We start from the raw sequence: 13,085 nt of genomic DNA on the forward strand, positions 1-13,085 counted from the left end.
GCCAATCGGCCCTCCATACGTCATGCTATGAACTTGCCCACTTGTATGGGAGGCTTCTAAAGGCTACAGAAACATATCCGGGAGGGCCCTGAAACAAAAAGAACGCCTCGATGTTGTCGTGTGCTGATCGACGATGTTGAGATACTTGCATCAGAAATATGTAGCTCCAAACTGCTAGTTTGGCACGGGTCGCCCGCGGGATGAACCTCAACGTCGCTGAAGTTTCCTTATTCTAGTGATCATCTTGTTTAGTCTGTTTCTACCTGTTTCCTGTTTCTGTTAAGTAGGTCGCGTTTCACGGCTAAGAAACAAGCAGGAACGAGCTGCGATGGTCCTAGTCCTGGTCCAGTAACGGTGCCAAACATATGTATAGCAAAGCAACGGAGTTGAACTTAGCCACCCAGGTTAGTAAAGCCAGCATCCAGGGGCTGTGGACATATGGTTTTCGTTCAGGCACTCCCATCCTCATCGTTTGCAGCCGCAGTTGACGTTGGTATTTTCGAATACATTTGCAACTGGATAGTTGGGGTGTTTGCCAGTGACTGGAGATCGTAGCCAGGCGATCGGACAGCAAAGTTCCGGGGAAGGGGTGATGAACCGTTGGCAGCAAGATTCGTCGTCTGATGTTTGACACAGTTTCAATGAAACAGCCCGTACATACATAGTCTTCGTACTCGAGAAGCACCGCAAAGACCGCGTTTTGAACTCTACTCGCCGCCAGTCCCGGGAGGCCATAGATACAATCAAGAACACTGGCATCACGTCCGTTTTAGGAGTAGGTTAAATGGCATAAATGACATAAATGGTGGGCGGACGAGAGAGGCTGCACGTCCAGACTGCGGGCTGATTTTGAAGAAAGAGGGTATTTGTTTTGATTACAAACTGTACTGCTCATCCAAGCTCTAATAGATTAAAACAGGCACGGGTATACACCCCGTAGCCTCCTTGTCGTCAAAATACGATGAATGCTGATGGCTACTCCTGAACCTATGCGACCCAAACCCGACGCCGGAGCTGATGCTGTATAAGTAAATACAAAAGTCGAAGGAAAAGTAGTAAGGGGCATAGCGGTAAAAGAAAAGAAACATAGAGGAGAACTGCAACCATAGAAAGGCAAAGGTGTACAGTCATGTGATTGCTCGTAAACGCAGCCGCGACCTATCACAGCCATAGCAGCCACCTCACCACGCCTACCACACCTCTGCCAATGCCCATAAAGATCCTGGCAATCATGACAATGAACCACACATACCACATGAGGCCCACGAGAGCCCACTCGACCATGAGCCAGCCACCACGCCGAGCCCACCTGAAGCGGCGCCGCTTGCGTCTCATCAGCTTGTCTATGATATCCAGGACGTGTTTGACCTTAAGTCGCTGCCCGTCGTTGATGTCCCGAGAGCACTCATCGGCATCGTCCGCCGCGCGACGCGTCATGTCGATCAGTTCAGTAGCGACGCGCTGGTGCAATGCGTCTGCGCGCCCATGCAGATGCCTCACTTCGTTCTGAGTGAACGCATGCATTTGTCTCTCGAGAGCGAAGCTGGACTCCTCAACGCCAGTGCTGAGAATGCGCGCACTCGTTACATACAGGTCTTGTTGGGAGACGGCAAGGTTGGCCTGCTCGGCAGGGGTAAACTGGGACAGGTCATCCCACGACAAGCCAGCAGGCGCCATCTGCAGTGTAGATAATACCCGAGGTTCCTCAAAGCGACGACCGATCTCCATGGCTTTGATACCCGATGAGAGGACAAGGGCACGAAGGCGGGCTGCTTCACGCTTCGAGAGCTGTGTCTTCCGCTGCAGTGCCGGCGATTGATCTGAAATTGACCAGTGACGTGAGCCACCTAAAGAGTCGCGCTGTCGTTTCGAAAGTGGTGGTACAGACAGAACGGCATTGAGTTGGCCAGAAGATCTTCGCACCCCGTCAATTATCTGCGTCTTTCTTCGTTCGTCCGAATCAGACTCGGACACGTCGGATACAGAATTATCGCCATTTTTGGGCTGCGCTATTGGCGACGATCCCGGTGAGGCGTTCATCACATCAATGCGTGGAGGTTTGAGTTTGTCAAAACGGCTCGAACGACGACTTGGAGGCGATATGTCTACAGGGACGTCAAGCGCACCGGCTTCGGGTGAAGCTGACTTTTCGACTTCCGAAGCAGGCTTGAAGGATGGCATCACATCCAAGTAGGTCTTGACCTGTCGGTTCTCATGAGGCAGAGTAGATTCCATTTGCGAAACGGGTTTCGGACCCCCAGACCTGCCTCTGGAGAGCCCCTGGTCTGATTCATCGCTGGATGTATCGGATGTTGAATCTTCGTCGTCTTGTTCTTTCTTCCAGAGAAGATCGGAGACTTTGGAGACACCACCGCGGATGATTCCATCAATCTTGGCACCTCCTTTAAAAATGGTTCGAAGTCCACTTTGCTCATCACGTCCCAGTCTGAGACTACCCATCGATTTATGGGACTTGTGGCTCTCGCCAGTGTTGCGCGAAGCTATCTTTGGCGCTGGGCTACGGGACCTTGGCCTCCCCATGTTCCCAAGGCTCTCCGTAGACACAGGGGACAGAGTAGACGACTCAATTGGCTCAAGAGGATTGCTGGGGCTTTCCTCTTTGATCGCGGTAACCTGGTCAGCCCCTCTGTCCTTTTCTCGTTCCCGATCCCGACTTCGGTCGCGGAACATGCTCTTCACTTTTGAGAAAGGGTTGCGCCCGGGCGATGCTGGGCGGCTGCTTGGCGGCGACAGGTCCATCCCAATACTTGGTTTGAAGTTTTTACGTCGTTTGGCTGGCTTGAGGTCTGGTGAAGGTGGTGCAGAACTATCGAAGTCCATCGAGAACCTAGAGTTGAAGTCGGGGACCTCCAAGCTTTCACGGGTCGACCGAATCGGAGAACTCGGCTTGGCTGGGCCACGCATAGTCTTCTCCGGGTCGCCCTTTTCATCTGTCCGCGAGCCTATTCGGGCGTCACCTAGTGCTGAAGGCTCAAAAGGGCCTTTCGGGCGACACAAGAGCTTGTTGAATGTGTCTACGGTCCTCGTCAAGAGACCGTTTCTGATCTTCCAGAGCCTCCCGTGCCAGCATCTCATTCATCTGCTTTTCTAGAACAGCCTTGCTATCAGCACTGACAGTCCCGCTTCGTCCACGCCTCTTGCGGTCTGTCTCGCTTTCAGACGTATCAGAGAACGAGCTTTTTCTGAAACTCAAGAAATCATGATGACCATGGACAGCGCTATTGTGCCGGTGGTGCATGCCTCTGAGCTCATGGAGCTTATGCCTAGCTCTCTCGCGCGCACTTGTGTGTGATAGATCACTGTCTGCCTTCGATACCGCGTTAAATTCCGAAGGGTGTGGCTCTGAAAAGACATCATCGTGGCCGTGTTCACTGCTTTGGCGGGCTCGTAAAGAATTCGCAGTAGACTCTTCCTCCTGGTGCGACATTGGCCTTGATGAAGCGGCCGCTCGTGTGGGGAATATACGAGCATAGTGGCGATCTTCGATGAGAGATTTGTTGTTGTCTTGCTCAACCCAGTTGACATCAGCAAGCATATCTGCAGGGTCGATGTCCCAGTCTAACCTAGGTCTCTTGGGTTTTGCGTTGGCAGAAACAGGAACTGGTATGTTTGATGGTTGCTGCTGAGAGCTGGATGGCATTTGCGTGCCAGCAAAAGGGGGTATGGAAGGGGGTCCAGGCTGGAAGGGGGAAGCAGCTGCGGACGCGGCGGCTTGGTCCACCCAATCTGTTACCCTTGACACATCGGAAAAGCCTTGGGCTTCGCCATCGATTGCCTTTCTCTCCCTTGCTCGAACCTTTCGATTACGTATGTATTGTAATGGGTTATAAGGACGGCCCAGGGGCACATATGTATTAGCGTTGAAAGGATTCTGAGTAGAAGCACTGCTCGTAGGAGAGTTCGGTGCATTGGAAGTCGATGGCCGGCTATTCTGATGCACGTCATGGTCTAGTGGGGGAATTAAGTGTAGAAGACGTCTATGTTGAGCCATAAGCTCAAGCTGTTCTTTCGCCTTTTGAGCCCTATTAAGTGTCGATGGAGAAAAGTGATATGTGTAGTTTCCTTCGGGGTCAAATGTAGCCTGAAGAGGACTGTTGACGCGAGGAATAGATGCCGAGATATTCGTCAAAAGGGGCATTATTGTCAGGATTTGGTGACAGATGCCGGGAAGTTCGCCTTTGCTGTTGGAGGTGCTGCTTAAGGCCTCCGCCGCCGGGACTATCCGGGAGCGGTGCAAGGCGTGGAGGCGCTGGGCTGGAGACGTGTCTTCGCTGGGCCATCCTCCTCGACTCGCTGAGGTTCAAAGCCATGTTAACGATCTGAGTTGAATCCATATCGAGAGGAGCAGCGCTTGGCCTTGGGGAAGGGATTCGGGAAGACGAAGTCGGGCGCGCATTCGGGCTTAGGCGGCGCTCTTGACGAGAAACTGCATAGCCCTCCACATCCTTATTGTCGGTACCTGGGTCGAAAGTCGAAGAAGAGCTGGAGTCACTTTTATCTAACGGGGCCCCTATAGGGCTCTTCCCTTTGCGGCGACTGTCCACTGGTATTCTGGACCTCCTGCGCGCACCATCTTGACGTGGTAAGGTCTTCTCGCGGGGCCTGGCGGAGCGTTCATTTGCGATCGGGTTCGCGAGAAGAAACCCTCCTGACGGCCGCGGCCGGTACGATCGCCGCCTATTCCGAGCATTATCGTTGTCATCAGGATCTCTCATAGGCGGTGACGGGTCGTATAGAGCGCTGGCATCGGCGCTTGATTCGCCCGTCTCGTAGCTGCCATAGCTGTGTCTGGTTCGGGATGTCGAGGTTTTGGGGTGGCGCGGTGCGGTCCTGACACGGAGATGATGGCTCTCATTTTCGTCTGCCATGGCGCTACTCGGCCGACGAAGGATTACGTCCAATCAGTCGCATGCCAGGCTTCGGGGTGGTAACGTAGCTCAAGAACGTTGGGCGTGCAGATGATGAGAGCTGAGGCGCACATTCGGTGGGTGTCCAAACGCAATTAATTGATTAAAGACATGGGCGACATGCTAAATAAGGAGGCTGCTGCGGTGGTACGGGGGCAGATTACGAGTTTGCCATGTGAATGGGAGATTGGTGAAATATGCAAGCCCCCAGATAGTGTAGCCTGCGCAAATGCGTTGGCATGGGCGTGAGGATGGTTGTTAAGGTTGTGTAAGTTATGGACGGTGGAGTGGCATGTGTTAGAAGGTTGGAAGGTTAGAAGCCTTAGCGCACGGCATTCATTTGCGCCCACGGAATGCTTGCACGGCGGCGGGGGGGCGCGTCACCTCCGTCGCTCTTTTCCCCCTTTTCTGCCACAACCGACTGGGATGGCACCAGTAGATCATATAGCCCAGGATAGAGACCGTATTTGGCTCGTTTATCCTCTGAGGATCCAACCACTACGAGCATACCTACTCTATACTTTGCTTTATGCGATTACACCTCCAAACCATTTTGTGGACGCAACTCGATACGTCAAACAGCACTTTGAATGCGATCAAGTACGTATGACTAGATGACACGGCACTATTAGCATAAGTGTAATTTCTGTGAGCGGTGACATATAAAGCAAGTCTGTGGTTCCTATCAATGATGACGGCGCGCGCGGTTGCAATCACCGACCGAATGAAGGAAAGTTGTGCAATATGCAACATGTTATGAAGGTGTAATAATTAGTCTACAATCTAGAATGTATTAAAATCCGGGAAACCCTACACAGCCTCAGAGCATCGAAGGCAATGAAAAGATGGCCCTGGAAATAACTTGCCTCACCCGTCCTGCCGTCTGGATAAAACAGCCCACCCTCTCACCCTACTCGATTCTCTTCTTGCCCTCCTCGGCACTGAGATATCTCGCAGTGCTCAACCCACGTTCGTGCTTGGCCACCAGCGGTCCGATCAACTTGTCCTTCCTGATCTTGCTGATAGTGTCTTGGTAGCCTTCGACAGCCCAAGGGCGGGGGTTTAGCTTCGGCCAGTTGACCTGTAAAGTAGATTATTAGCATACCGTGCCAAATAGTATTCTGCAGAGGTGTAAACGGCTCTGTTGGACTTACATAGAGGATACCGTTGTTCATGACGAAACGGCCGCACCAGGCCGCAACAACTGTCCAGAACATAATGAACAGCCGCATGACAATGACAGAGGCATCGGCAGGTCGGCGTGTGAACAGCGCCACGAAGATGAAGAGAAGGCTGAAAGCAAGTACATAGGGAATGCTCTGGATGAGGACCGGTCTACGGTCCGCAAAGACAAGGGTTGAGCCGATATTGCCTTCTGAAGGCTCGTAGGCCCCCAAGAATAGGTCAAATGCGTCTTGACGCGGCCCATCTCGGAAGTTATTGAGGTAAAAGCGAGTTACGGCAATATTGCCATCTGCCAATTTACCTGCGGTTGTGCGTGTACCCATACGGGTAATATCCGTCTTCATGGCGCCTGTGCCAGCATAGGCGCGCGAGACAGTGTCGGCGTTATCAGCCCAAATATTGCGGAAGAGAAAGTAAAAGTCCTTGTCGGCAGTGGCAAAGTCTTCACCGGTCTGCAGGAGCCCAGCGTCTATAAACATGCGATCCAGGGTCCAGCGAGCGAGCATGCTTTGCACGACGTTCGTACGGTCCAAGGAGTCCATGCAATTAGTCCGCACAACGCTGGTCTGGAAGTTGCGTGTCTCCAGGCCCCCGTTAGCAGGCATATCGACACCGCGGAAGTACTGCTGTGCCATTAACGCTTCCTTGAGCTGATCGACAAGCAGCATTGCGCGTTGCATCTGCATGCCCCTGGTTTCATGGTGGTAGTCGAAATAGGTATAGTGCAAGCGGTCAAACTCCTGTTTCGACGAACTAGGCTCGACTGTGTGGAACTTCTCATCCGTCCTAGAGTCGGCCTTGATGCCTTCCTTGGGCGAGGTAACGAGCATAGACACCATTTCCTCGTAGGCGTCCTTCATGCGCTTCTCCCGCCCCTTTTGGTTGACCAGGTTGACCAAGTAGTTGTCGCCATAAATCCGGATCTGCTCATCGAAGTGTTTTTTAGCCGCTGGCAATGCCATCTCACAGGACTTGACCTGCAGCTTTGGCGTATACTTGAGTGCGTTGATCTCGGCCCAATAGGTTGGTATGCTTCCTCTGGTTTGGACATAGGAGAGGATCTGCATCTCTTTGCCCTCAGAGCCCCCAAGCTTGCCGCTTTGCATATCGGAACTCCCAGCGAATCCGCCCATGCCACTTCCTGTGTCGTTCAAGATCACCACTTGTTCCGTTTCGTTGTAGTTGGCTGCGTGCCCCTCCGCATCGAGTCCTCGAGTGAAGTATCTCGTCCCGGCACGATAGCGAGACTTGCGCGTGATGAGGCTGATGGTGAGAGGTTGGCTCTTGAGGGTGGTCGGTCGAATCTCAAGAGTGCCCCACATGATAGGCAGGATGTAAGGGTCAGCAGCGGGCTGAGCTCCATGTTGCGATCGGCTACCCTTGGTACGAAACTCCATGAGATCGGTCTGGACGAACTTGTTCCAGAAGAAACGGTCGTCGGCTCGCATCCACAGGGGCTGCGAGTTGTCCATAGAGGCCTGTCGCTGGAAACTGTTGGTGAGGTCAAGCGAATAGGAGAAGTACATGGGCCCCGTCATGACGAAGGTCTTGAGCAAGGAGAGGAACTGGTCCTCGTCGGGGTCTCGGATCTGACGCTCGCGCATAGGCAAAAAGTCGGTTGAGATGACTTTGTACACCATGTGGCCTTTGAGGCGACCCATGGGTTGAGCCTTGGTGATAACGATGGCATATTTATCCAGTCTCAGCCTGATCATACCCAGGATACCAGCAACGCTGGTCTGACGTGTGATGCGCTTGTTGGGATAGGAACTCCCTTCACTCAGGCGCAAGTCCCCGGTGGGACGGTCGATGACTAGAGCCGGCGCATTGGGAGAAGAAGGCGAGGTGAAGGTATAGGAGTCTGGCGCCACCTGGACGTTGATGTCGCGAAAGGGGAGGCTCATGATGACGGTGATGAGTGGGTTGTCGATGGCTTGGAGTCGCCGGTTCGGGGTTCCAGATGCGATAGCGGACTGTGTTTAAGGAAAGTCGGCCCTGGTTAACGCATATCCTGGCCGGACTTCTGCAGAAATGAATCACGAACTGAAATAAGTATTCGAAGGAAGGTAGGGTATTGTGGAGTAGGGGTTACTTACATCTAAGGCAATGCTGCCACAGTTCCCTGACCTTATTAACACGAATTGGCTTCCAGGGGCTCTGGACGGTGCAATGTGCAATGGGGAAACCTGGCAAGCTTGTGATGCCAAGTCTATCGTTCAGTGGACAGAGTGCAGTGGATGCTTGCCTGGCGGCTGGGTAATAAAGCAGCACGGGCCGTGACCTCATAGGGAACATGTGCATCCGCTGCTAAGCCACATCTCTGTGCATATCCGTATGTATGTTATGTATGTGTGGTCCATCGACTATGTATGACTACAGCATTCGATCGATTCGGCGACGTGACTTCCAACCCTCACCGAAACTGATGTCCCTCAAGTCACAGCACATCCTTCTGGCAGGTGCAGCCATCATCAGCTTGCAGAGAAAGGGCAGAGCGGCCGTAGATATCACCTACCTACATATTGGATACCCAGAGAGAACCTGCCTGTTGAGAGGCATGCTAAAAGAGAGCACATCGATCTTAGACAATGGGGGTCTCGAGTTGCTGTCACCTGCCCTCGAGGCCCAGCAATAGAGGCCTCTTAGTGCATATGTACTTGGGTGTGTGGCTAGCACCGCCCCAGTAGCGATAATCTTCAGCGCAAAGCAGCGCACCGAGCACCCTAGAACGCAAGCTGGCAAGCACCTGAGCGCCCGCAATCCTTGGAACCTCCGGGCGCCACTGCATTCATCCAACTGACGTGGGCCAGTTGCTCAGCCAGAAGACTGGAACAGCGGGAGCTTCAACAAGGCAGTCACATTTGAATATCGGCCATCCTCAGTCGAGCCCAAACGAAATTATCTACACCTACTCGGCTTTTCATCACCAAACCTTCCCCAACAAAGAACGATTTTCTTCTCACGCCGAAAACGAAACCCTGCCACGACGCCACCGTAATACCATAATCCTACAGCATTTACAGCAAAGCGACCCGTCGCAACCTATTCAGATAATCGCCGGTCTTCTTTCATCGTCACAATGTCTACCAGAGGTGGTCCTGCCGCTGCGCGTGGAATGAACGCACGCTTTGCGCAGTTCAAGTTGGTTTTACTAGGTACAGCCCATTCCGGACTTTGCATTGCGCTCGAGTGCTAACGTCATGTTCTACAGGCGAATCTGCAGTCGGCAAGGTAACCAACGCTCTTCTCGGTTGATGCGAAGCCCTCAATCCATCGTTACTGACTCTACCCGGGCAGAGTTCGATTGTTCTCCGTTTCGTCAAAGATCAATTCGATTCCTACCGAGAATCCACCATTGGCGCTGCCTTCCTCACACAGACCATCTCGCTGGATGAGAACACTACGGTGAAGTTCGAGATCTGGGATACGGCCGGTCAGGAACGTTACAAGTCCCTGGCACCCATGTACTACCGCAACGCGAACTGCGCCGTTGTCGTCTACGATATCACACAGGCTGTGGGTTGCTTCCTCGAAGGACCTCGAGTACGTTGTTACTGACTATTCCGCGACAGGCTTCTCTTGACAAGGCCAAGTCATGGGTTAAGGAACTGCAGCGACAGGCGAACGAGAATATTATCATCGCTCTTGCGGGAAATAAGTTGGACTTGGTAACCGAGCAGCCCGACAAGCGGGCTGTACCTGCCGCGGATGCCGAAGCGTACGCCAACGAAGCCGGTCTCTTATTCTTCGAGACCTCGGCCAAGACTGCGGAAAACGTGCGTGAGCTATTCACTGCCATTGCCAAGAAACTCCCGCTGGATCAAGTCGGCCCCAGACATAGCCGACCAGGACAACGAGCGGGTGGCGTGAGTTTGGGGGCGAGCGGTGAGGGCGCAAACACACAAGCAGGGGGGCTTGCAGCTGTTAAGAGGCTTCGCCTGGGATTTCTACGAGAGAGCTGCAGACTCGGGTCCGGTATTCTCTTTGTTCACGGAGTATCATGAGGGTGGACGGCATAAGCTTTTTAATACACTGCGTTGATTCGAGTTTGATATCCATTTAGTGTCTGATTAGGTAGGCAGGTACGTAGGAAGTTTGGCAAACCGCAGTTAAACAGACCATCGATTTTTGAAGGCAGGCTCTGCTATATAACTGCGTAAGTATGACATCCAGAGAATACGACTAGATTTCACAGGCGGTTGAGTGCCTGGAGGACAGGCGGTGATGGAGCGGCAGTAACTGCATGGCCTATCAGTGGCGGACCAGTCGCCGGTCCTTTGCTTGCTTCCTCCCAGCTTCAATGGGCAGTACACGGCAAAAGCGTCGTCCCTATTGACACTTGCCTCGCTTGCCCATAAACCTCGATCCCACATAACAAGACAGTAGGTACGGAGTATAGAAGAATACAATACATAGGTATATATTTGAGGCCTTGGCTTCTGGATTACGTATGACCCGGATTGTCACTGTCTGTCTGTACCTGTGTACTTCCTGTACTTCCCAGGATCCACCTGCAACGCAAAAAGCTCCATAGCCCGTCGCCCGAACCCGAGCTCCCCAGAAGCACAGCGTTTTTAAACCTCAATCCGTGCAATAACATCACCAGCCTATCTACCATAACTGCTCTTTGGACAGTTCCTCGATGTCCCCATGTTGCGGTCTTCGTTGCGATCCGTAAGGGCAGTGGGCAATGCGCCCATTGCCTCTGCTGTTTCCCGCCAATGGCAGCCCGCAATCACCTCAACTGTTCGCCTGGCTGGAAGGGTACGCCGATGATGCAATCCCCCAAAATGATGGCACAAGCATATGATTGACACATTTTAATACAGAGATTCTATGCCGACGAGAAGAGGATAGACGACTCGAAGCTTCCCAAGTCTGAGACTTCCACTTCTGTCGCCAGTGAACTCCCTTCGTTGAAGACAGAAAGCCTGGTCGAATCAAAGGATGTTCCTCTCACACCTCCCAAACCCGAGGCCATTGCCTCTTCGGCAGCCACTGGAGCAGAGCTTCCTACGCCCCCGCCTACTCCGATCAAGAAGAAGAAGGGATTCTTCCGCCGTCTTCGTAACCTTATTCTCACCATGATGATCCTTGGCACCGTGACGTTCGGTGGTGGTGTTGCGTATTCGCGCATAAGCGACAACTTCCACGACTTCTTCACCGAGTATGTGCCTTTCGGCGAACAGGCAGTTCTCTACTTCGAAGAGTTGGACCTTAAGAAGCGATACCCGCGTAGCTTGCCTGGTAGCTCGTCGCGATCAAAGGATACTGGTGCCGAGGTCAAGATCGGCCCTCAGAGTGGAGCGTCTTGGAGAGTCGCAGACAGCAGCGAGCCTTCTAGTCGGACATCCAGCGCTGTCGGCAAGACCTCATCCAAGAAGGAACCCAAGAGCAAGGCCGAGTCGAAGCCCGTCTCCGAAGCTCCATTGGCGAAGACCAGCAGTCCCGTAGAAAAGGTCGTTGCATCTTCGAAAGAGACAAAGCCAGCGGGCTCCTACAAAGCTCCCGAAGTTGACGAGCCTTCTCGTTTCCCTCCTGCTTCCCCCATCGACCCCCTCACAGTCAACGATGCCGAGGATCCCGTGGTTCAGGACTTGGTCAAAATGCTCAACGATATCATCACCGTGGTCAACGCCGATAACGCGGACGATCGCTATTCTTCTACCATCGGCAAGGCCAAGAATGAACTCAACAAGATAGGCAGCAAGATCCGTGCTTTGAAGACTCAGGCTGAGGAGGAGGCTGCCTCCCAGGTTGCTTCCAGAGTCAACGAGTTTGACTCAGCTGCTAATGAGCTCGTATCACGTGTTGAGAAAGCTTTGATTGCCCAGGAGAGCGCCTGGCGCGAGGAGTTCGAGGCTGAAATCAAGCGTCTGCACGAAACGTACAACTCTCGCATCCAGACCGAGATGGAGCGTGAGAAACTTGTCAATGAGCAGAAGCTTACCAACAAGCTCCTAGAGCAGGCTGTGCAACTTAAGCGTGAATTCCAATCAGAGATCAAGAAAAGCGTCGAGGCCGAACGACAGGGCCGCTTAGGCAGACTAGACCAGCTGAGCGGAGCTATCAAGGAGCTGGAGCAATTGACCACTGGCTGGAACGATGTGGTGGACATGAACCTCAAGACCCAGCAACTCCATGTTGCTGTCGAGGCCGTTCGAGCCAGTCTCGAGGATACCGAGCATCCTCGACCTTTTGTCCGCGAGCTCGTTGCTCTCAGATCGATTGCTTCGGATGATGATGTCGTTAACGCTGCTATTGCGTCTATCAACCCCACTGCCTACCAGCGTGGCATCAGCAACCCTTCTCAGCTCATCGACCGTTTCCGCCGTGTGGCTTCTGAGGTACGCAAGGCCAGCCTCCTCCCTGAGGATGCCGGCGTGGCTAGCCATGCCAGCAGTTGGGTCTTGAGTAAGGTTATGTTCAAGAAGCAGGGACTCGCTGCTGGTGACGATGTCGAAAGCATTCTCACCAGGACGCAAACCTACCTCGAAGAGGGTGATTTGGACAGCGCGGCGCGAGAGATGAACGGGCTCCAGGGCTGGGCCAAGACCTTAAGCAAAGATTGGCTCGGCGAGGTGAGAAAGGTCCTCGAAGTCCAACAGGCGCTCGACGTAAGTTATTCATATAAGCCTTCTTCATATCCCCCTATATGGTATACCGCAATATATTAACTCAAATTTTGCAGGTTATCTCTACTGAGGCTAGACTGCAAAGTCTTAAGGTGGAGCAGTAATGACTACTTGTGTAGGTTCTCTATGTCAACTGTATATTTGGCCTTTCGGCGTATCATGGGGCGGGCGCGTCTCTTAACGATGAGGTGTGAGATGGCCTGGGGTCTGTACTATAGAAAATACGAATAGACCATGATGCCTGAGACGAACAGGACTATTACTGTACCGTGTGCGCAACTCAAGCAATACGCGGGACACATTCTTGCTACAGTTTTCGTGTGAAATCTTTTCTTTA

General features: G+C 52.9%; 3 protein-coding genes across 3 annotated transcripts; 1 reads left to right on the forward strand and 2 right to left on the reverse strand.

Annotated features, from left to right (window-relative positions):
* Window positions 1–449: 449 nt before the first annotated feature.
* On the reverse strand, window positions 450–4,889 carry PG998_010849 (uncharacterized protein; the record flags this gene model as incomplete). Its single annotated transcript, XM_066877665.1, has 5 exons — window positions 450–620; window positions 662–752; window positions 1,253–2,963; window positions 3,040–3,969; window positions 4,121–4,889. The coding sequence occupies 5 exons, from the start codon at window positions 4,887–4,889 to the stop codon at window positions 450–452; spliced, it is 3,672 nt and encodes a 1,223-aa protein (XP_066726719.1).
* Window positions 4,890–5,838: 949 nt separating this feature from the next.
* PG998_010850 (uncharacterized protein) lies at window positions 5,839–8,017 on the reverse strand (the record flags this gene model as incomplete). The annotated part of the gene is made up of 2 exons (XM_066877666.1): window positions 5,839–6,009; window positions 6,083–8,017. The coding sequence occupies 2 exons, from the start codon at window positions 8,015–8,017 to the stop codon at window positions 5,839–5,841; spliced, it is 2,106 nt and encodes a 701-aa protein (XP_066726720.1).
* Window positions 8,018–9,178: 1,161 nt separating this feature from the next.
* PG998_010851 (MICOS complex subunit MIC60) lies at window positions 9,179–12,852 on the forward strand (the record flags this gene model as incomplete). The annotated part of the gene is made up of 7 exons (XM_066877667.1): window positions 9,179–9,268; window positions 9,325–9,344; window positions 9,411–9,629; window positions 9,686–10,108; window positions 10,749–10,877; window positions 10,943–12,730; window positions 12,805–12,852. The coding sequence occupies exons 1-7, from the start codon at window positions 9,193–9,195 to the stop codon at window positions 12,850–12,852; spliced, it is 2,703 nt and encodes a 900-aa protein (XP_066726721.1). The 5' UTR covers window positions 9,179–9,192.
* Window positions 12,853–13,085: the final 233 nt, after the last annotated feature.

This window comes from Apiospora kogelbergensis, assembly GCF_038363985.1.
Source record: "Apiospora kogelbergensis strain CBS 113332 chromosome Unknown utg000007l_segment0_segment0, whole genome shotgun sequence".
NCBI lineage: Eukaryota > Fungi > Ascomycota > Sordariomycetes > Amphisphaeriales > Apiosporaceae > Apiospora > Apiospora kogelbergensis.